The sequence below is a fragment of the Apostichopus japonicus genome, chromosome 12 (genome assembly GCF_037975245.1).
Source record: "Apostichopus japonicus isolate 1M-3 chromosome 12, ASM3797524v1, whole genome shotgun sequence".
Taxonomy (NCBI): Eukaryota; Metazoa; Echinodermata; class Holothuroidea; order Aspidochirotida; family Stichopodidae; genus Apostichopus; species Apostichopus japonicus.
Window position 1 is genome coordinate 32,439,823 of NC_092572.1, and position 25,505 is coordinate 32,465,327.

The window sequence follows — 25,505 nt, forward strand, 5'->3', positions numbered from 1 at the left end:
TGTTGGCAGACTATCTAAGCGTAGCGCCACCATGTGTTGGCGCGAAGCGTTCAAGAAAATTTTTGGCCGAAAATGCCTCCCAAATCGCTGGAAATGACACTACCCAGGACCATTTGTTGGCGCGAAGCGTACAAGCAAATTTTGGCCAAAAATACCTCCCAGATCGCTGGTAATGAAACTTCCCCGGCCTTGTATGTTGCATTTAAGCATTTTGAAATTACTAAAGGTATCATAACAAAATATGCTCAAGGAGGGGGGGGGGGTGGGGCAGTCGCCCCCTTCCCGAAATGCGTCATGTTCCCCGACGACACGGTCGAGTTCGAGACCAGCCACAGTTGGTTTCATGGCAGGTTTCATATACACACACGCGTTATGATAGACCTTACATATAGTATATATGTACATTTACATTATTGAGAGAGGACAAAATGGAAACGTCAAAAATGGAGTTGACGATGTTAGGGGTAGGGTGAGGCGCACGCCCTTTCGAAATCCTTGATCAGTCACTGGCTACCCTGTGTATATAATAGGGATCAGCGCTGTAATGACGTCACTGTTTCTCCTTCTTGTCCAGGTGTCTTGGCGTTTTTCTTTTACTCCCTCCTTTTCTCCTGTTCTCTCTTTCTTCTTTTTCTTTTCCCTTCCTTCCTCTCCTCCTCCTCTTTTTCCCCCTCTTTTTCCCTTTTTTTCTTCTCTTTTTTTCTCTCCCTTTTTTCTTACCCGGGAGGCGCGCGCCCCCAACGTCCCCCCCTGGATACGCGCCTGTAGTTAGTAACAGTCATGTGGTTGCAACAATGTATCTAGGTCTCTTAAGTTGTTGCAGGAGTATCCAGTCATTCATTTCTGCGACCTTTATTCTTTTTTTGCCTATATTTTTCTTACATCTTTTATTTTCTGTTTCAGCGACTTCTATATTTTTGTTTTGGCGACATTTCATCCTCTCTTTTAGTATGTCTACCCTGAAGTTTAGTTATGCTACATTGCTACTCCAACTGCGATAGGCTGGTCGCTGTATATCATATTGTTAACCTCTATAAGAGCCTATAACGCAGGCTACTCAGAATGAGAAATGTCTCTCGTAAGAAATATTGACCAACTATGACACTCTTCCGACATTAAAGGTGATTGATCGATGGATTACAATTGATTTCACGATGTCCAATTTTAGAAGAGAGAAATCAGTCGCCAAGAAGCAATGATATGTTTGCTTCGTGAACGAACTGTTTTTCGCAATTGAGGCCTCGCGTAGAGACTATATGATCCTGCATTTTGAGATAAAATGTGAAGTAGTAGAAACGAAAAATATAAGTCATAAAACGTGAAAGAAATGCCCAAAAGACGAACAGTTAAGTTTTCAGAAATGATAAAATTTCGCAAAACGGAAAATGGTCGCAAAAACGAAAAAAAAAAACCGAGAGCAAAGATAAAAGTCTGAAAAACATGCATACTGCTGGTTACATCATTTGAATGTATTATTTATATTTCCATACTTTATTTAACTGCGATATTTTTACCAATTATTTTAATATATTCACGAGTTTTTAGAGATTTAAAATAAAAATTATCCAAAGTCACTGTGCTTAGATATGCAAATACTTTTAGTTTACATGGTACACACAGCACACGCCAGTTCATAGCCATCAACATAAGGACCACAAGTAATGCCGCCGCCGGCCCCACTTGATAAACATCTAGCCTCCACCAAATTGAGGGAATCCCGCTTAGTATCAGGAGGAATCCCACCGGAGCTAGGTATCACCTGCATCTCTCTATCGACACAAACATGCGTTGACCTTTTATGTACTGAATGAACTCTCGCGGACATCAAATAACCTCCGTACTCTCTGGTCCATGCATTTGAAGGGCACACATTCGTGCCAGGAATGATCAGTTTAGCGAATCTGGCCGTTGCTAAGCAGACTGCGCAAGGAACATCATACCATCGTTTAGACTGAAGTTGTGGAAAATTAGTTATCTGATATTCACTGCCATGAATGAAAGATCTTTCAGGCCCTACGCCAGCTATTGGAGAATCGTACACAAGCTTTTGCGATAGGCAAAGTTGATTTACTCCGCCCGGAATCCTGCGCGTTTGTTCCCGCGGCGGAGCCTCGGTTGAAATATAAAAAGATTTATCATAATGCTGTGCATGCTTTCTTTAGTAGAAAGATTTTTATTTATAATTTTCTCGAAAATGCGATTAGAAGTATCTATTTAAGAACCTTTTGTAGTAGAAACGTGCCTGAGAGCAGTGTTAGTTGTATAGCACCTTGGAGACCACTTTAATACGTTATGAATCGCAACAAAATACGTCTTTATTTAAGTCAGAAAGGTTATTTGACTTAACCGCGTAGGTGTATCACTACCTTCAATCTCCAACACATCACCTATTTTGTTTGTTTTAAATTGATGTTATTTTCGACATGGATACATTTTCGCAACTGTAAACGGGGATAAAGGTAGTTAGAATTTTTCTTTGTGTAACCTTGCAAACTATTAAAACAAAAATCATGGGCTATTGCAGAAACTCAAACATCGTTTTCTTCTACTTTTAAATGAATAGATTACCTCACGTACGGACAACATGCAGTATAACTTATTAGATATGCTTCCCGGACGTCCCCCTTTTTTTACAAACAGACAAAATCCTCTTTATTTAAAATCTTAACTGTGATCGGTTGAAATTTTGTATCAATACTTTTCACATATCTCACGCTGAAAAGGTTTTAATTCCATCTCAAAAAGTTTTAAGGAATAGTTGAAAACTACTGGCCTGGTGGAATATATACATACATGGTATTTCGGGTATATTGTTTTATCATTAACAATTCTATAAAAATTTAAATTAATCTCATCTATTTGTCGGTAATAATTACTGGTGGATTATTTTTTCTTTCAAAAACCATTTTAAACTAATAGCATAAAACAATGCGATCATAATAGTTTGCTTTTTCAAAAAGAAATTTTTGTAAAAACATTTGTTTGTAATTTACTAAACAGCTACCTGTATAAACTAACTGTGAAGAGGATGGACAACTATGATGACCCCATCTAACGTAGATGGCTCCACTAGCTGATACTCCTGGAGGACTTCGGAGATTAGACTGGTCATCTCCGGCTGTAATAGCATACACAATAAGACCAGCTTGAAATAGTACGAAGCATGGATCTGAACTAACTTGAAATCTTGTTGAGTATCAGTTAAAGGTTAAATGGTGTTCGTACTTCAATACAAATACAGACTAACGAATGCCTCTTCTTTACGACATAAGTATCATATTTCTACACTGTTCGGTAACCTGGATACCAAAGCTACAAATCGAAGTACACACTTCAACTGAAAATAAAACACTATGTGCTATATTCCATTCTTTGGAACTAATTGTCAACCTACGAAGGAATATAGATCTGCAGGTCTTTACGTGAGCCACTTAAGGTAGAATATGTGTTTAATTGTACAAGCTGCTTTTTCATACATGCGTGTTTGTGGGACAAGACTAATACAATAACAACGATTTCATATTACATAGCAAAAAGGAAATAATCGTTTGCCCCCAAAGATGAAATGTTCACGGATCAAATGGTAGATTGCTGTGATAGTGTTATTAGTTTAATAACCTAAGGCTCCAGTTCAGTGGCCTGATAAGGTTATTATCTATATTTTACTCAAATCTAACAAAACTTACTGCTTCTGATCTTTACTGACACTTTATGCTCGTCGGTGTCGTCTAATCTACGATTACGAAGATTCCCATGACCTGCTAAGTTTCCCTGTTTGTTTATATCATGGGGTAGTTCTGCATTGCCCTATGAAATGCAACAAGGAAGAAGCAAAAGTCATTTGCAGGAATGAAACTTGGTGAATTAAAGAAAACATGTTCGGTTGTTACGTTTTCAACAAAACTAAGATCTAAGACACACTGCAGAACTAAGTCCCCACCCTATTGCAAAACTAAGACTCTTCTGCAAAACCAGAGGGTCAATACTGAGCGGCCTGGGATTTCCCCCTCCCTCCCCTTCCCCCACACACTTTCCTTGTTTTTTTTTTGTCTATTTTATTTTCGAGGATGAAATTTAAGACGAATGGATGATAATTAAGCATTTTGAGGCCTCTATGGGCTTACTTAATGATATAGCATCCAGCCTCAGGACACCACTCCTATAGACAAATCGTTAACAAGACGGAGTCGTGTCAAAATACACCATATGGTATTTTTTGAACAACTAGAGGGTTGTGCTCCGGTCCCCTTAATGGCCACTTCACTCAGTTCATCCACCCTCCCCTCCCCCCGTAAGTCCCTTTAATTGGCATGTGAAACAAAGATTGATAACACAAAGCTAAGAACTAACCTACACATAAATTGCTCATGTGACTTCCTCTCAGCATACGTAGGCTATGGCTACCATTAGAATGCTATAGCATACTTATACTATTTTGTTTTGGAAAGTGTACATTTTAAAGCAGCTTTTTGCGTCTTTTTCATATGATTTTCTCAACCCCACTGACTCCACCATGCTATAACGACTTACATAACTGATGTATTATGTAATCAATCTTAAGTCAAATGGTGGCATAAAAGTTGAAAAATGTACAACTTTAAACGTTGTTTTTCCCCGTTAGGAGCGCAATAAACCCCACCCCACGTTAACCTCTGAACGTCTTTGACCAATACGTAAAATAACACCATGGTATATTTGTATACATTGTCTATGGCAGTACATGGTATCAACCAACTTTTTGAAGCTACCTTTGGCAACGGATCATAACTTAATATGTTTACTACTCACTGATTGGTTAAATTAAAACTAGTGGGTTTGATTTGCATATTTTAAAACTTCTTTTCATTGATACCAAAGTTGCGTTTGCCTGCCAGAGGTGCAACATTCGTTTCATTAATCTAGTTTTCTAGTGTTTATATATATGACTTGGAATTCTTAATAACATCCAGGCATTTTAAACACAAATTCGGGGACCTATTAGCCCCTTTTAGGTTAGTTTTCCCAGTATTTTGATCCCTACAAATTGATATTAATAACTGTGTTATCAAAATCAAAATGAACCTTTGGGGAAAGGTCTAAAAAAAAGACACACGGAACCAATGACGTCGCTGGAGGGAGAGGTTGGCGTGGGGGTTACCAAAACATTTAGGTAAAACTGACTATAGATAGAAATTGGAGTGCTTAATGTTTCAGCATTGTCGGCTACTTTTGTTTTCATTCTCACGATATATGCAGCAATTTTGGAAATGTTGGCAGTTAATTTTTCGTTCCAACGTTTAAATAAAGTTCACTTACAAATTCAAATACCTCAAAATTCAACAGCAACTTCAATTTCTAAGTAGTAATTTCTTAAACACACATATCATTAAATAAGTTGCAACTAAACTACCATAATTTACCACTATAATTTTGGTTCAGATTTCTTAAATATTTTAAACAGAATACAAATATATTCACTTACCAATGTCAAGGGCTGGAATGGTCTTTCTTTCTTCTGGGCAGATTCTTTCGGCGGATTCCGACGGACTCTTTCTTCATTGTGACTAGATGCAAACGATATTTTGAATGCGCATAAAGCCGTGCCAAGGAACAGAGACAAAATGTAGAGATTCATGGTTGAACGAAATGAAAATCTTTCGAATGTCTCCCTGAAATATTACGGCATACATAACAGCAGCACAGGGCAGCGTTTTATCTCTATATATACCCTCAAAACCGTGCCAAAAGCTCTGCACCTGTTGCAGGTTTAATATTGCTTTTGGTTTTTGCTTATAGTTGCATTTGGTTTAATATGCTTATAAACCTATGCAGGTTTAATTTATAACAGGAAAATTATCCACCAGTCAAATCACAAATATTTAAAATAAACTATTAATATTCATAGGCGGGTGATGAACTCGTTAAGCTTTTTCTTGTAGACATACTTTCTCGCCTGATTCTCCATCATAAATAATAAAATTGATTTTTTTTTACCTGAATATTGCTTACGTAGTTTCCTGATGGTCTTCAACCATTTATAACTTGACAATTTGAATAAACACACAAAGCAGAAGTGAGGTTATCGTTGAAAACTAAATTCTAGTTTTTATATTAAAATTTATATATTTAAAAAACATTTTTTCCCCATTTTCCATGTTATATCTCTATTACAAAAACAGAATATTGCTTATCTAGTTTCCTAATGGTCTTCAACCATTTATTAGGCCTACTTGACAATTTGAATAAACACACAAAGCAGAAGTCGACTAATAATAAATAACTACAATCCCATACATACGCCCATACATATGTAGACGTGTAATGGAACTGCTTATTAACAAAGCAAGACAACCTGGCTTAACAATTTCTTCCCACTATGGACCGTTAATGCAATATTCCTTGCTCAATATATGATAAGAAGAGTTGACATCGATCAAAACAAAGCTTCCAACACAGTCTTTTAGAATTACAGCTGTAATTTCACAAACCTCATCAGTTAATACATCTATCCATAGTGATTTTTGTCAATTAGACTGCTCACTTGCTGATTCCTGAAAAACTAGAATTTATCTTTATTTCTTTGCCTGGTTATTTATACAAAATTCTAACTCAACTGACAGAAGATATCAGTTTACTGCTATCTAATTCTGACTATCCTGTGCTTTCATCGTGTAAAACTCATGCCTCATGATATATTTGTTCCTTCAAATTTTGTTAAAAACATCTCTATTGTGGTTAGTATCCCTTCCTGCAAACAGTGGGACGAAACTTCAGATACGTGAAATTGAATAAGTTACCATATCACTCCCGAATGGCCAAACTGACTTGTACAATGTACAATATAGTGCAGAAAGTGTGAATCATTTGATATATTTGTGTGAGTTGATACAGATGAAATGAACAATGCAAGGCAAGCAAAAATGCAAGTTCCGAAAGAAAATATTTCCGTAGGTAGAGTATTGGTTGAATGGAGAATTATTTAATGTAGAATAATAAGGTTCCAGAAAATTTCCTCAATGTTCTAGTCGGGCAAAAGTTTTCAGTATCTTGTCAATTAAGTTACTTCTCATTATCTTATCATCTTTCTAGCATATTTTGTTGGCCCAAAAATGACTGAAGACAATTTATAAAATTCGATCGATGGGAGTGGTGGAAAGTGGAACAAAATCAAACAAACCCTCGACTGACCACAGAAGGTATAATCAAAGAGTTCAAAGTCAAACCAAGTTAAATTTGCCCTACAAATGAAGCACGTGTGCGTGACACTTTTATTGTTTTAACAGAGGCGGATTTTAGTCGATGATTGATGGTCTCCTTGAGGTACAATCATAGCTGGTAATAGTAATAATGGAGTGGATACAATCTTTTTTCTACGTCTTAAGTATACTTCTTACACATTTCCCTTTAACTATATATGCCATTTCTGTCAGCATATATTTGACACATTTGATTATAGCAGCTGTAAGTACTTTTTTTTCTTCATTTATTCCAGTTTTGACAAGCGCGAGAAATTCGTAAACAATAAAATGCACCTGTAACTTCTAACTGATAGTATTTTCACGACCGTCTGTTTTTCAGGTTTTCTTCATGACAAATAGTGAGATAAATGTTCGCGTGCAATAAAGAGGTATGATCGCACTATATTGAGTAGTCATTTGTAATAATAGGTCAAATGCGCTCGGAAAGACCTACAGTTTCCATTCATTTCAACAATGTCGAATACTCTCCTATAGAGTCAACTTACATTGAACACAAGCTGTCAATTAACTCTCTGTCGAGTTCGACATTCTTTGTACCATGCACCTCGTAGCGTAATAGTTAGGTAATAGTTAAATAGGATACAAAATGCTATTCAACAGGAATTGATAGCTCTATAAATGGTTCAGGATGGGTGTAGAAGCCATCTACTATAGCAATCAATTATGGGCCCATGCTTTATTTCATCCGTGTAAATTGTGTATGCTTTTTTTTACACACTGGCACCTGAAATACAATAAAAATTTAGATTAAAATGTTATGGCAATCAACCCTAAACCAACATATTTTTATTTGCATTTCAAAGTTTTGGAAATGAACCAAATTGGTCGTAGCCTTCTCAATTAAGTAAAATACATCTCGATCAAATTATCAATTTGAGAACGTGATAAGCACTCTTCTTCCTGGAAATGGTCCAGGGTAGCAGTAAACTCCATTAAATGTTCGACGACTTCTTGGTGAAGAGGAGGACCCTTCACCCAGCGACTGGCTTTGCGACTGAACTCAAGGTTACCTACTTCTATGCTAGCAATTTGTATTGCCTTCAGTATTACTATTTCTTCAATATTTACGTTCCTTACGTAATTGACAATTTAACATCAGTCCAGAGGACTACCGCGTTTTAGACAAGTCCTTGATTGGCCACTGATATTTGATAAAATAATGTCATCTGCCTAACACGCAATTTCGGTTTTTTTTATATCTCGAAAGGATACTCCATGAGAAATTTTGTTTCGATATACCTAAGAATAAAATAAGATAACTAAAAATAATTTCAAGCAATTATCAAACTTTCATTCAAGTTGCACACTGACAACAAAGTGTGTTCTTATTTTTACTTTTACAGTTATCCCTTGGATAACGTGGCTTGTTTGCATCAAGAGGTTGTAAAGGTCATACAAAAATACCAAATTGTGTTTTTCTAGCAAATTGGATGCAGATTTGAAAGTAAAACCATGATCTGCAAGTGTGCAAAAGGGCATCATTCATTATTTTCATTAAATTTAGACTGCCCCTGTGGTCATTGTTGACCCTTTCCAGAGATAATATCATCCTTCTGGTGTATATGAAACATTAATGTGTAGAAGGGACTGAATGGGCAAAGTCTAACTTTCAAGAGGGAACTTAAGAACTTTCAGAGCGGGACACTTTAGAACTTTCAGTGCGGGACACTTTAGAACTTTCAGAGCGGGACTTTAGAACTTTCAGAAGGGCACTTTAGCATGAAAAACTTAAAATGTGGGACACTCCCTCCTTTACCTACTTTCCATCTCGTGAACTCACAAACTCGAAATAACAATCATAATTACGACATGGGCAGTTATGATTTCTTATACCCTCCAGATAAGATACGTTGTTCGTGTTTTGGGGATTAATTAAGATGACATGTTTTAATCTCAATTATAATCATGTTTTGCCATAACAGCATTTAAGAAGAAATTCGCTCAATCAATATCGGCTGACAGCCAGCCATGTGCTTTGAAAGGCTTAAAACAAATTAGGTGAGCATTTTTAGTATAAGCCACCCGTGCTAGATTGAGTGTACGTATATTTAAGATTAATTTGAGGGCTTGTCAAGAAAAATGCCTTTTGGTCAAAAACTTGGAATTTTTATGATATGATGTACTCCATATATATTCCATATCTATTCCGACGGATGTGCCGAACAGTTTTAACTGATTGCTTTGTTTTTCCTTATAGTCCAGTCTATTGTTTAGACCTTGAAAGAGACATATGGCTAGTTTACCTCACGGGGTTGCAAGTGCATATAAGGTCAATGTCCGTGGTGAATTAAAAATTGTGAATGGAACACATCTTAGGGCAGAAAAGTAAATGCAAATATTTAAGAAATACACAACATCATCAGCACGTGTGCAACAATGACATCACACCTGTTTGCTTCAAGTTCACTTTAACTATGAAATGTGACAATTTTAATTTTCTAATCTCTTCTTTTTTTTTTCTTCTCTTTTTTTCTTGGAGAGGGAGGGGGGGGGGGGTGGTTCCAGAAGCAAGTAACTCCGCAAGACATATTAAAGGTAGATTGGAAAAGGGGGTGTGTACAATCTTTCCTTATCGACATAACAGCTCGCCTCGACTTTTCACTTATTTTGCCGTATTTTTCCTCACACATTCGGACCAACTCTCGACATCTCTAAGTACGCATAAAGAGATTGAAAAGTGCAGCTCGTGAAATGACGGGACATGAATATTCATATGCCACTCAAGTAACACATGTCGCTTGCAATTACGATAAATATAGGAACGTACGCAAAATAATGTTCATGATTTTTGACGGAACGTCTCAAAATAATGTGTATCATCTTTTTCTTTAGAAGCGGGGTTGAGTTTGATGATTGATATCTAGGTACGTGTGCAATAGCTGGAATAGTTGAAATGGGAAATCCACTTCCAAGCTTTTCACTGGACATATTCACGGTAAAGTTGAGTCAATTCATTTGTACCGCGTCTATATATGTTTGAGATCAAGTGAACGTATTAAAGGTGCCAACAAAAACCTATTCGCGTCCAATGTCATATGTACAGGTCTTATTATCCTTCAAACTGTACAAGGAATCTTCCTATTGGGACAACGCTGAACAATACAAATCAACATTGTTTTAATTAATGTGCAACAACGTGAACTGAATCAAGTGACATTACTCAGGCGTTACTGCTTATTTTCACTCCCAAATTTGTTTCCTTATTGTAGGGTTGCTCTTCAATAAGATATGTTGATACATTTTCATAGGTTATAATATCATGTACCATATTTCCATTTAGTAAAGTAGTCTATTCTATGCAGTCCGGATATATTCACCATACCAGTGGTATTTGTATTCAATAAAAATGTAGCCAAAGTGATTTATTGTTTGTAAAACGATTCCCCGGTTTATAACACACCAACTTCCAACCGTTTTGATCACCGGAGATGCAAACTGATTGGCTCCAATTTTGGCAAAGTTTCAAAGCATGTTATGACAACATGAGGAAATCATACGAATTACATTTAACATACTGCTTTAATCCAACGTTATTGTTTCTTACACTCACGTTTCTTTTAATCATTTCCCTTTGAACAATATGACATTTCTGTCAAAATGTTGATGGATGATAACAAATTTAATGTCCCTGTCTTAGCAGAGGCGACAAAACGGTAATATTATTTCATATTTAATTATAAATGCACCAGTGGTGCTTTTTTTCAGTTTTCCCCTCTCTTCAAGGCAATTATTGATATAATTGTGTATTATATATTATTTTTGGTAATTATCCACACATGTTATATTTAGATTGTTATTACAATGTTACAATCAGTCATTCATTAATGTCTGCAGTTTTATTATAATATTTAAATTAACGTTGAAAGTGAGTATTCTGTGAATAAAAAAATACTCTACGGGTGAAGGCAACGTGAGAATAATGATACGTCATAACCACTACTTTTTAACAGAGGGAAAAAGATCAGGGGATTGCTTCGCGGGACACACATTCTTGGCTGAACACGTCATGAAATAACGAAATGACACGCCAACGGTCATTCACAAAATTATGTGTTAGAAAAAATTAAAATGTATTTTCCAACACATATCCTTCACAGCCACCAACCCCCGCTAGCTACCCTGAAATATTATACATGTGGCAAAGAGTAGGGTTATTTAACGCTTTGGTAACTAACATTTGTCCGTCTTGGTAAGATGCATGATGATTTTGGTTCATGAATAAGGTTTCAGACAATTGTGACTGACAAGTTTACTTATTCATATATAAAAGTATGTTGAAGTAACATTTGGTGAGCTAAAATTAGAATCCAAACAATGCCCAAATATGTTGTCGTCTGCAATGAAAATTTTGCAAATGTAAAAGTTATGTTGGGAATAATGCCAGTGCATAATAATAGCAAACCGCAAACAACGCTACGCAGAAATGTACGGCTGGGGAAGCCCCAGCAATGTTCTAAGAATTAAATGACCACCCCTGCTATTCTGAGCCCTTATATAGCGAGCTGGAATGTGGTTAATTTGTATGCATCATTAGTTTTGCTTAACCCTGATTGTTGTTAACAATTTTATTTTCCATGTGGAGTGCAAGTCCCCTGATCTCTCCTTGCCCCCTACAGGTGCTCATAAATAAGAGCAATATGTCAATATTCATATAAAAAAACAAGAGTTGTTACAACGAACACCTCTAGTGTCGAAGGCGTTAAATAAAGTATAACTTTATACTCGTGTAACTCTGTCGGTAGTAAACGTAAGAACTCAAGATAATTAACTTCAGCAAATCATATGTTGTTAATTTGGTTACCTATACGGTATACACAAATCTTATCGATAGCTATTTGCTTGGTAAATGAGTGTAGTATGTGTCAAGAACTTACACAATTTTGGAGCAGATAAAAACTCATTTAAGGTTATCAGAGTTGTTCTGTCGTTATTTCTATTTAGCTTATGCATGGTAAATTATTATTGTAACGGGAAAATTTAGTAAAAACAATCCGTTAAATAACAGCAAAAAAAGGTCATTCATATGAAAGCATTGATATTCATGCCGTGATTCAAACTATAGTATTCTGACTTCTCGGGTAATGCTCTTGGCGTGATCAATTTTCCCTAGAAATAAAACATTACTTCAGTAATCCGACTTTTGATGTTACTTTTTTTGCATCCTGATTAGAATATAAATATGTCACTCATCAACAATGTTAACACACATTTTGTATGTTACTCCAAATATAAGGCTAGTATTAGTAAACAACTTCTATAAGAAAAAAGAACACTTCCTAAATTTACTGACAAACTTGCCAAAATACCCCCCCCCCCCCCCCCAATGGAAAACCATCCCAGCGAGATTTCACTTGTCAAGGAATACCTCCTGCTTAAGCATAGAGGGTATATATACTGTTAGTGTAATAAACATATAATATTATATCAATACTAGTAACCGCATGAGATTAATCCTTTTGGATTATAGTTTCTTTGTAAGTATCATATTTTCTTATTATCCAATATATTTTGGTATATTAGCTTGCTAAATTTTGGGCCAATACAACAGATCTTTAAATACCACACTAATATGCTTGAGGTTGATTTGTAAAATTTTTGGAAGTTTATTCAGCAGCGATATATATATATATATATATATATATATATATATATATATATATATATATATATATATATATATATATATATATATATATATATATATATATATATATATATATATATATATATATATATATATATATATATATATATATATATATATATATATATATATATATATATATATATATATATATATATATAAAATAATAAATAGAATTGTAATCACACTGCATATGAGTCTATTGTATATATATATATATACATATATATATATATATACATATATATATATATATCTATATATTATATATATATATAATAATAATATAATATATATATATATATATATATACATATATATATATAACAGGTAATACAGGTTATATATATATATATATATATATATATATATATATATATATATAAATATATATATATATATATATATTTATATATATATATATATATATATATATATATATATATATATATATTGTAACGCTAACTCAGTCTAAGATTCTGGGGCGTCCAAATATTCCCTGCTGAGGACTGGTGGTGGTATGGAAACAAATGCGGCTTGGATGGTTGTATGTTAGTAAACGACGAGCCTTAAATCTCGCTATTACATGCAAAAGATATAACACATAGATAAACGAGTAAAGAACAAGTGCTGTGTAGATTTCGCAATCTATTACTATAAACAGCCACGGTACAAACAATACATCGGCACGAAGCCCTCAATAATAGGTAGAAAAACATGCACTTAACGATAATGGTCACAAACGAGGTCTCAATACCGAAGTAGAGTCCTATAACGATACGTACAAAAGTGTATAAAAGACGAATACAAGACAGATACAAGTACGACCACAATGGTCGGAGCCAGGGCTACTACCGAACCGAACGATTCAGATCGGGAGCGAAGACTGGTCACAATTCTTGAGGTCTGCTTCAGCTGAGCTGGTGAGCAGACATCACGTGACCTGAATTATTACGTAATGTAGCCTACGACAAATAGAGGGCGACATATAAGATGACCAACGTCATCACACTATCCCCTTCTCAGTCCTTAACTTGTCCCCAAGTTATGAAAACAATATAGTATAAGGATCGCTAATTAGACACAAATCTAAAATCATACACATACTAATACAAAAAGAAATCCAAAATACATGAAAACGTATAAAAGCAAAGTATAGCTAATAGTGCCTGCCATGCACGAGAGCCGATACACACAATAACATTTGATATTAACTCTTAATATGGGTTCTGAACTAACTTTTGAGATAAAAACGTATCACATGTCAATCTGTACCGGCTAAAAAAAATATGTCCTAGCTCGACTGCGAAAGAAGAAAGTTACGCAATACGAGAGTAATAGAAGAGTAATATGACCTTACATGCACGTGTTCATACCCTAAAGGAATAACGCGGCTCGCGCGAAAGTGCAATTTGGACTCATGTGAGGTCACATTCCAGATACAACTAGTAAAAGTAAAAACAACTTACGGTGCCGTACATAGATATAAATACATGAAAACAATCCAAGTGAATCAAAACATAACACTCTTGATGTAACACAGAGATCCAAACCACAAAATAAATTGATTGGAAGTCCGCATCAAAATATGAAATGTCCACAAGATTTCCAAAGTAAAAAGATATCATAACGAAACCGGAGGTCAAGGGCGGCGGAAGCACTTTCAATCTGGGGGGGGCACCAACGTCGAAGGGCACTTAGCAGAAATTCGATTGGACTGATGCAGCCTGATATTTAGTACCCTTTATAACTCTTATTGTATTATCTTATTTGCGTATACACATCACTCCATCAACGCCACCCCCCCCCCCCCCTTCAAGGAAACAATGCATATTAGCACTGCAATATCTAATGTGCAAATTGGGAAACAAGGAAATAGACAAAATGAGGTGAAATCATTATAAAGTCCAAGTCCCTGCACACGCGATCGATACATGCATGAAAGCAAATGAAATATGTCAAAATACTGAAAGAAAAATACTTTTCTATGTGTTTTTCAATGGTTAAACTGATATTATTATGATAATTATTATTGTAACGACTTTCCGAATAATTCTAACCAATTTGGAAGGGTTATAACACGGCAAATGATTGTATGTTATTGGCATGCGATGTAATAACCAACGCATGCCTATATGATATGCACATTGACATGTTGAACGCGCGCGTAGCGCGCGAAAAATTTTGGTAATATTTTTCGGGCAAGTCGTTACAGCCTCCCCAATTCAAATTGGGCTCCTACGCCTGTGGTAGTAAACATTTAAAAATTCCCGAAATATTTCATTCGACGTGGGTTTCGCTTTGTTAACTCTTTTTTTATTTAGAAATTTTTTGGTAGAAAAAGGGCACATTTTTAACCTGAGGAAAAGTGGGGGGGCACGTGCCCCCTGTGCCCCCCCGGTTCCGCCGCCCTTGCCGGAGGTCCGCATCAAAAGGTGAAATGTCCATAATATTTTCACAGTAAAAATGTATAATAAAGAAACACGTTATTTAACACAAAAGTCCTGATCGAGGACATCTCTATGGATTAACGGTAAGTCAACAGTTCGCTGGTCTGTGGGGGTAATTCGAATCCCTCCTTCTCCGTGGTAAGGACTGTACCATCTGGGTATTGGACCGTATGTCTTTTCTGTAAATAACTCCAAGTCCAATGTTTTTTTACTTCCGCGTTGATTGTGAGTGGAATCTGTGAAGCAACCATCAGGTTCCGCAGACGGGTCAGTTCTTTATCATCCAGAGTTGAATCCGACGATGCTGTTGAAGAGGTTGATGTTGAAGTGGTTGGGGAAGGTGTGGAGCTATCCTCCATGGGTGATGTCATGGGGGTTGGCGCTCGTCTATATCACTGGGTCCAAACAAAAGGTCGATAGGTCCGCACGAAAAACAATCTATATACTTGTGGTCTACCAATACAACGCCCGAAAGGAAGGTTTGCGGACATTGCTCTATCTTTACAATAAAAACAATAAAGTAACTACGAGGCCTCACCAACTCTGTTGGTCTCAACATTCTCTCCAGATGCTAAGCACAATTTAAGACGATCGTGGTGAACGACCTTCGGCCTCGATCGTTCCGACTGTTTTATACGATAAGTTACATCGGATAACTTATTAACTATTAAATATGGGCCTTCCCAATATCTTTGCAACTTAGGAGACAGTCCCTTTTTCTTACTGGGGTTATACAGCCAGACTTTATCACCGACGTTATAATTTTTGGCATTGCTAAGCCTATCATAGGACTTCTTCTGCCTTTCAACTGACGCTTTGTTTCGATTCTAGCCATTTCATGAACTGTCCTAAGTTTTTCTTCCAATTTACTTACATAACAAATACTTGAACTAATTTCAACATGGGGAGGGTGTACCAGGAGATCAACTGGGAGATTCATCTCCCTTCCTAACATCATTACACTGGGTGTCTCTCCCGTGGTCTCGTGAACAGAGGAGCGGTACGCCATGGTAACATGGGGCAACCATTCATCCCAATCACGTTGGTTTTCCGAAACAACGGCCGATAACATTGCCTCTAAGGTTCTGTTAAAACGCTCCACCATGCCATCAGATTGGGGGTGAAAGGCTGTGGTGCGAGTTTTATCGATACCAAGGAGCTGTGCTAATTCTTTAAACAAATTTGACTCGAAATTTCGGCCCTGGTCAGTATGCAACTGTAGGGGAACACCGAACCTCAACACAAACTGTTCTACAAAGACTCTGGCCACAGTAACTGCCTCCTGGTTTGGGATCGCATAAGCCTCGGTCCACTTAGTAAAGTAGTCCGCTACACACAAAATATATCTATTTCCCGTGTCGGTAACTGGTAAGGGTCCCAATATATCCATGGCCACTCTTTCCATGGGGGCTCCTACCACGTACTTTTGCATACGTGCTCTATGAGATTTAATTGGACCCTTCCTTGAAGAGCATTTTTCACATTGCCGACACCATCTCTCTATATCCTTATGATATCCAGCCCAGTAAAATCTAGATTGGACTCTCCTCATAGTTTTCTTAACACCTAGGTGACCAGCTGTGGCATTACTATGTAACAAAGACATTACCTCATTACGCATGCTTCTAGCCACCACTAATTTCAAGGAGATCTCATTCCCCGACTCAGATTCCCATTTTCGATAAAGAATACCGTTTCTGAGACATAAGACCTTCCACATACCCCAGTAAGTTTTGAAAGTCTTGTTCTCAGCTGAAATCAGCGACCATTGTGGCCTTTCTTTGGAAATAACCATCCAGTCTATGATTCGACTGATGTCGTTATCACCCTGCTGCGCCTTCTTAATGTCTTCTACAGACCACTGGTCCACCCAAGCACCATCTAGCTCTAGCCTGGGAGCAACTATCTCTGGCACAACCTGTCCATTATCTTTTCCACTTTGAGTTGGACTTTCTACTGATGTAGCGGGGTCCATCCCCTTCTCAGCATCTGTCCTAATTTCGCCCAGCCTATCAGTTTGACTCCCACCCTGTTTAGTTTTACTACGGGTTACAACCGTACATACGTGGGTGTCAAGGGTACCCTCACTTTCACTGAGTTGTTGTCCAGTAAGATTTCCCCCAGTATCCTCTAATGTAATTAATTCCGTTTCCTCTAAACGGAGGCAATACCTACAGTCTACGCACGGGCGTCGGGAAAGCGCATCTGCATTCCCGTGTTTACTTCCTGGACGGTGCTGAATTTCGTAGTTATAAGTGCCCAGCATTTCAAGCCATCGCGCAATCTGCCCCTCGGGTTGTTTAAAATTAAGTAACCACCTCAAAGCACCATGGTCAGTTCGCACAAGAAATTCAGCACCGTACAGATAATGGTGAAAGTGTTTAATTGATGCTACTATAGCGTACAACTCTTTTCTTGTTACGCAATACCTTCGTTCAGCCTTACTAAACGATTTACTAAAATATGCGATTACTCTTTCTTCTCCTCCCTGGATTTGAGAGAGAACACTACCCAAGCTTTCATTGCTTGCATCTGTGTCAAGAATATACTTGTCAATGGGGGTGGGGAAGGCTAATATAGGAGTAGAGGTTAGGGCTACCTTCAAGGCGTCAAATGCTTCTTCGCATTCTTCATTCCACAGAAATCTTTTTCCCTTTTCTGTCAAACGATGTAAAGGACGTGCAATAAGAGTGAAGTTTTTAACGAACTTCCTGTAATAAGAACATAAACCTACAAATCCTCTCACGTCACGAACACAATTTGGCCTTGGCCAATTTTTAACAACAGCCACCTTTGACGGATCAGTCGAAACTCCGTCCTTGCTAACTACGTGTCCAAGAAACTCCACTTTTTGTTTGAAAAGAAAACATTTCTTAGGCGACAGTTTCAGTCCCGCTAATTTGAACCTCGTAAAAACATCATCTATGGCAGCAATGTGTTCCTCAAAATTCTTTCCAAAAATAATTACATCGTCTAGATAGACTAAACATGTTTGCCACTGCAAACCAGATAAAATTTTCTCCATCAATCTTTCAAAGGTGGCTGGTGCATTGCAAAGCCCGAACGGCATGACACAAAATTGATATAGACCACTGTGGGTGATAAAAGCGGTCTTTTCCCTATCAGACTCGTCCATTTCGACCTGCCAGTAGCCACTCGCTAGGTCGAGGGTCGTAAACCAAGTGGATCCATTAAGACTATCTAAGGAGTCATCGATTCTAGGGATAGGGTAGCTATCTTTAGTGGTAATATCGTTAAGCCTACGATAATCTACACAAAAACGAGTTGATCCATCTTTCTTTTTAACTAAAACAACTGGAGACGCCCATGGGCTAGATGAAGGTTCAATCACCCCCCGTCTTAACATATCTGAAACCTCGTTAGCTGCATCCTCTCTTTTATTCAGAGGCAGTCTCCTAGCATGTTGTTTAATAGGGGTCACCTCTTTAGTTGGAATTTTGTGTTTCACAATATCAGTCCTTCCTAAATCCTCCTTACACTTTGCAAAAATACTCTCATGCTTCAGAAGAAGCCTCCTAACTAAAGCTTTTTGATTTTCATCAAGTGATCCTTCCAAAGAGTTGTACAGCCCTAAAATGTGCTGTGGTAAGTCAGTGACTCCCCCACCCTCAGTGGAAGTGTCACCCTCCGTGTTTTGTACCGATAAAACTTCCTCTACAGGCTCACACGTGGCCGCCGTAACTCCTTCATACACCGTGACCGGCACTGAATCTACATTAATCATGCGGATTGGTACCACGTGACTCTGGGGATTAACCACAGCTTTAGCTACCATAATCGAGTGTTTCTTTACAAAACTTTCACAAGGCTCTACAATAAACTCTGTTCCGTCTAATTTATTGGCAAGTTTACCTGGTACTACAATTTCCTGGCCTGGACTTATGCAGACTGTCTCAGCTACCGTGATTCTATTCACTACGTTACTAGGGGCATTCAATCTCTAGTTGCCGAAACATTGAACCACAATATTCCCAATTTTTATCTGACCAAGGCCTAGATCTATTTGGCACTTGTATTTTGCGAGGAAATCACACCCTAATATGAAATCAGAAGATATGTCTGCAACCCACACCGGGTGGCTCGCCGAAAAATCTCCCATCTTCAATGAAAAATTACCACAACCGAACAACGGTATACTTCGATCATCGGCCATAACCAAGTCCTCTCCAGTTCTCTCTAACTTTGGCCGTGCACTCTGAACAATTTCCTGATACACACTACGTTTCACCACACAAATATTTGCACCCGTATCAATCAAGCTATCTAAAGTCCTACCATGGATTTGTATTCTTGCGTACAATCCATCTCTATTATTCTTTTCACTAAGTGACGTTACAAAGGGCCTTTTGGGACCACTAGCCGACTCATGGCCCGCTGAACCGGCTTTTACTAGTTTCCCGAGTTATGACTTGTCCCATTGTTATCAGATACTTTTGGTTTTGGACAATCACGAGCAAAATGCCCAACTTCTTTGCAGTTGTAACACTTGTTGTCCCTGATCATATTCCTACTCTCTCTCTTACGAGGCTTTTCCGAATTCCCGTGACTCTTCTCTAACGATTTAAAACATTCCTGAATTTTAGCTACCATTTTCTCTACAACTTGATCTAAATTACTCTGTACCTCTTTCGCCAGTTTCTGGTCAGTATCAGGGGGGCCTGACACAGCTCTAACTAACCTTCTACTATTTCTCTGATTTTCAGCCTGTTGAAACGTCTCAAATTCAATTGCTGTTTTTACTGCGCTGTCCAAACACTTTGGGCGAGACTGATATATTCCCCATCGCATGTCAGTATCAGCCAGCGCATCAATAAAATGATCTTTTGCCAAGGTCTCTTGTAGATCATACTTAGCTTCAGGGTAGGCTAATTTAACCAATCTCCGGACTGACTGCGCTAATTCTGGAAGGTTTTCACCTTTCTTTCTTTGTTTGTTCTTTAACTGAGCACGGAATAATTCTGTTTGATTTTGTGACCCAAAACGTTTGGACAGGGCGGCAACAAGCGAATCGTAATTACGACGCATCGAGGTATCAATGTCGCCTAATACTGACAGCGCTTCACCTCTTAAGGAAGTGGCAAGATGCATTCCTTTAGAAAGGGGATCCCATCTATTCATTTCTGCTATCAATTCAAACTGTACAATGTAATCATTCCACTCACTACTCCCGTCAAATGCTACGGGGCGTACTTCCGTTCTCTTTGGGCATATACGGGAATCTGAGGGAGGTACAGGCAAATCATTAGAATGGTATCTAACGGGCTGGGAATATTCCCCCAACTGCACATTCCTATCCGAGTTGTTGACAACTTGTCTATCATTAAGTTGATCATCTTCAATTCTCCTATAACTTCTACCAGCCTCCCTATTCCCATAATGGCCAGCTCCATGGCGACTTACGGTGGGACGGTAGTCCAAGTCGTAACCATAATTATTACATTTACGCCTTTCGCCTACACTGGGGTAACGTTTCTTATCGTCTGCTCTATCTAACCCCTCTAGAACTGACCTAGAATTACCTGCACCACTGATCAAATATTTTTCTCTATACACTGTATCCTCACTAGGGTAACGGATCCTAGAGAGGGAATCACCCCTCGAAATTCCACTTGGCCCCGGGCCAGTTACACCACCCCGTGGCATACTGTCAGTCCCAGACTGACGAATTTCGTAACGCGCAGCCCTTGGCTGCAAGTCCTCCACCCCATATTGGGTCGCATTTCTTGTGTCAATTTCCCTGGAACCTCGTCCAGGTACGCCCCCTAATGGCATATGATCAGCCCTAGACTGATATAAATTGTACCCTGCAGTCCCTGACTGCGAATGCCTGACCCCCATATGGGCGGGACTTGACGTGTCCCTTTCTCTATCCGATAAACCATCACCAATATTGATCAACGGTGCATTCTCCCTATTAGACACAGTTCTACTGAAACCATTTCCCAGATCAAGTTTAACTACACTATTTGAAATAAAATTACGAGGGCATTCAGTAGGGGGCACAATTGCCCTCCTCTCACTCACACCATCGTCCACATTCCGGGGCTGCTGGTTTCTTTCTCTCTCCTCAAAATCACGAGAAACCCTCATACGTATGTCGCCCGTCACAGACGGAGACCTAGCAGCCCCGAAGCTTGCTTCGCTATAACGCTTAGGCCCATTTAAGTAATGATTACGAGAATTTGAAAAATACTCACGTGCTAGCGTACTGCCATCCAAGCCGCCGTCACTGGGGACGCACTCATCTACCACCATCCAATCCTGATTACACAAAACATTCCCATTCTGAATCTCACTAAGTGTGGGTTCTTCGCGAACTCTGTTTTCAAACTGTGAGCCCGAACAGGGTGCAACACTCTGTTCCCTACAGGAAACCAGTTCCTGCCTTGACACACAGGTGTCCGAATCAAAGCTAATTAAATCATTCATGCTCAACAGAAAACAGAATCCGATCGCTTGCCACCAATGTAACGCTAACTCAGTCTAAGATTCTGGGGCGTCCAAATATTCCCTGCTGAGGACTGGTGGTGGTATGGAAACAAATGCGGCTTGGATGGTTGTATGTTAGTAACGACGAGCCTTAAATCTCGCTATTACATGCAAAAGATATAACACATAGATAAACGAGTAAAGAACAAGTGCTGTGTAGATTTCGCAATCTATTACTATAAACAGCCACGGTACAAACAATACATCGGCACGAAGCCCTCAATAATAGGTAGAAAAACATGCACTTAACGATAATGGTCACAAACGAGGTCTCAATACCGAAGTAGAGTCCTATAACGATACGTACAAAAGTGTATAAAAGACGAATACAAGACAGATACAAGTACGACCACAATGGTCGGAGCCAGGGCTACTACCGAACCGAACGATTCAGATCGGGAGCGAAGACTGGTCACAATTCTTGAGGTCTGCTTCAGCTGAGCTGGTGAGCAGACATCACGTGACCTGAATTATTACGTAATGTAGCCTACGACAAATAGAGGGCGACATATAAGATGACCAACGGCATCACAATATGTATATATATATATAAATATATATATATATATATATATATATATATATATATATATATATATATATATATATATAGTTTGGTTTGAATGACATCAAATGATATTCGAACTTACGAAACTGTAGGTTATAGATATAGTTTATACATACTATATACCGGTTTCACTTAGTTTATGTCGAAGGTCATCTGAGGTCAGGCGGGACCAACACATGTTTCTAGACAAGATTGGGATTAACTTGAAGAGAAAGTTTAAATTTAAGGCTCGCAGAACGATAGCGACACTTTTTTCTTAATCTCAACCGCAACTTTACCTGCCTCACCTGTTTTACCGGAGAGTTACTGTATAGCCATAACCTTCTGTGTGACCTTGACGCAGGACAGGAAAAGAGTCAGAGGTTGAAATAACAAGTTAGTATATAGACTACATGTTACACAGAGATTACACTATTGACAATATTTATCTGATTAGTTTTCTTATATTGCTTCCATTGACATTACAATATCAATACATATCAATAATTTCATTATACGATTCTACGATATGAACTTATGATATATTAACATATAGATGGGATAAATTGATTGTAGTTGTATCACAATGATAGACTAGGATCGCCTCAAAGAGAACAAGTGTGTTTGATTGCAAAGCTTGTATATTTGTACAAACATGCAGAAATAAGGAAGATACCAAGTACCATAAAAAGGAAAGGAATAATTATTTCTTTGGGAATATCTAATATCATAAACAGATATTGCAACGCTATGATTTCTTCCATATTCATCGTTAGTCGGTGTTGGTATAGTAAATGTACCTATATTCAGTTATTCGGGACGGGGGTTGAGTAATATTGGTAAACTTTATGGCTTCATAACATCTAATTGCGTTAATGCAAATACGACAAAAAAAACTGAATTACAATGAATAGATCATGGATATTCATTAATCATCAACCAGTACCATTAATAAGAAGAAGCAAAATAATGATACAAGAAGAATGAAAGATATGTATGGAGAGCCGATCATTGCATTTGAGGTTAATGTTAAATATACAGAACATTATCTTCGTTACTATTATGTTAAAGTCTTAATATAATACGTCAAAGTCACATGTTCCTATTGTCTTTAAAGCAACATCATTAGAGAACAAAATAATGGAACAAAACCTGGATTAAAAACAAAACACGTCATTGTTATCAATTAGTGTCATCTCTAAGACAATGTTTTAGTATGATTTTGAGTAACACAATCAATGGTTTAACGGTAGACAGCCAGTCATTGTTATTATGATAACATTTAACAATATTCTTTTAATACTCACTATATTACGCGTGAGTAATATCAAAGATTGATTCATAAAATAGAAATAGGAGTAACGAAAGGAAGCAACTAAATCTTAAAAGAAAGTAAAATTAATAAATGGATGAAGTAGAATGCAATCTAATAATTAATTACTAAATATAACAATAATTAGAGTAAGTATTAGATGCAGTCTTAGAAATGTTATAAATCGAAGGAAAATATTGGCATATAAAGAAATAAAAAGAACATCTGAAATAAAATGAAGCCAGTAGAATCATTTATAAAGTGCATTAATATAACAATGAAAGAATAACATGAAGAGTATATACTACACAGAGCCGATCTTTGTATTTAAGGATTACTTGATATATACATAATATTATCAGCTTTACTACGACGAAATTATGTAATGCTAAAAGAATAACTTGTTAAAGTTCTGCTCATATACCTTATTAAAGTAGACTGTTAATGAAGCAATTAATGAAGACAAATGTAAAATTTCAAAACTTATTCAAATCTACGAGTTTTGTATCTTTACAAATATGCAAGAAAACGGTATCTCCAAAATTAAATTAAATTTTTGTCAAATGCGTACGTGACCTAATGTGACTTGCTCATCGATAGTTTACCTCTCACATAATATTACAATGATCGATAGCTTACCTCTCACATAATATTAAAATGATCGATAGCTTACCTATCATATTCAAATGATCGATAGTTTACCTATCACATAATAGTATATGATTGATAGCTTACCTATCATATCATATTCAAATGATCGATAGTTTACCTATCACATACTATTAAATATGATCGTTAGCTTACCTATCACATAATATCAAATATGATCGATAGTTAACCTATTATATTATATTAAAAATGATCGAAGTTTACCTATCATATAATATTAAAATGATCAATGGTTTACCTTTCATATAACATTAAATATGATCAATAGCTTACCTATCATATAATATTAAAATGATCAATAGCTTACCTATCATATAATATTAAAATGATCAATAGCTTACCTATCATATAATATTAAAATGATCAATAGCTTACCTATCATATAATATTAAAACGATCAATAGATTTCCTATCATATAATATTAAAATGATCAATAGCTTACCTATCATATAATATTAAAATGATCAATAGCTTACCTATCATATAACATTAAATATGATCGATAGTTTACCTATCATATCATATTAAAATGATCAATAGCTTACCTATCATTTAATATTAATATGATCAATGGCTTACCTTTCATATAACATTAAATATGATCAATAGCTTACCTATCATATAATATTAAAATGATCAATAGCTTACCTATCATATAATATTAAAATGATCAATAGTTTACCTATCATATAATATTAAAACGATCAATAGCTTACCTATCATATAATATTAAAATGATCAATAGCTTACCTATCATATAACATTAAATATGATCGATAGCTTACCTATCATATAATATTAAAATGATCAATAGCTTACCTATCATATAATATTAAAATGATCAATAGCTTACCTATCATATAATATTAAAATGATCAATAGCTTACCTATCATATAACATTAAATATGATCGATAGCTTACCTATCATATAATATTAAAATGATCAATAGCTTACCTATCATATAACATTAAATATGATCGATAGCTTACCTATCATATAACATTAAATATGATCAATAGCTTACCTATCACATAATATCACAATGATCGATATCTTACCTATCACATAATATTAAAATAATCGTTGCTTTGATTCCTCTTTAGTCTCACAAACAAGTTGAAACTTTAAAAGA

General features: G+C 36.8%; 2 protein-coding genes and 1 long non-coding RNA gene across 5 annotated transcripts in view; 1 reads left to right on the forward strand and 2 right to left on the reverse strand.

Annotated features, from left to right (window-relative positions):
• The window catches only part of LOC139977734 (uncharacterized), a 475,642-nt gene that overhangs the window by 202,166 nt on the left and 247,971 nt on the right, over nt 1-25,505 (forward strand). The window lies entirely within an intron of this gene.
• On the reverse strand, nt 1,274-5,679 carry LOC139977875 (uncharacterized). The gene is made up of 4 exons (XM_071987572.1): nt 5,462-5,679; nt 3,687-3,807; nt 3,005-3,118; nt 1,274-2,110 (listed from the first exon to the last, which is right to left on the reverse strand). Exons 1-4 carry the CDS (start codon nt 5,612-5,614, stop codon nt 2,007-2,009), a joined length of 492 nt encoding a protein of 163 aa, XP_071843673.1. The 5' UTR covers nt 5,615-5,679; the 3' UTR covers nt 1,274-2,006.
• On the reverse strand, nt 22,834-24,561 carry LOC139977772 (uncharacterized). Its single transcript, XR_011796681.1, has 2 exons — nt 24,437-24,561; nt 22,834-24,374 (listed from the first exon to the last, which is right to left on the reverse strand). It is a non-coding gene; the product is annotated as an uncharacterized lncRNA (long non-coding RNA).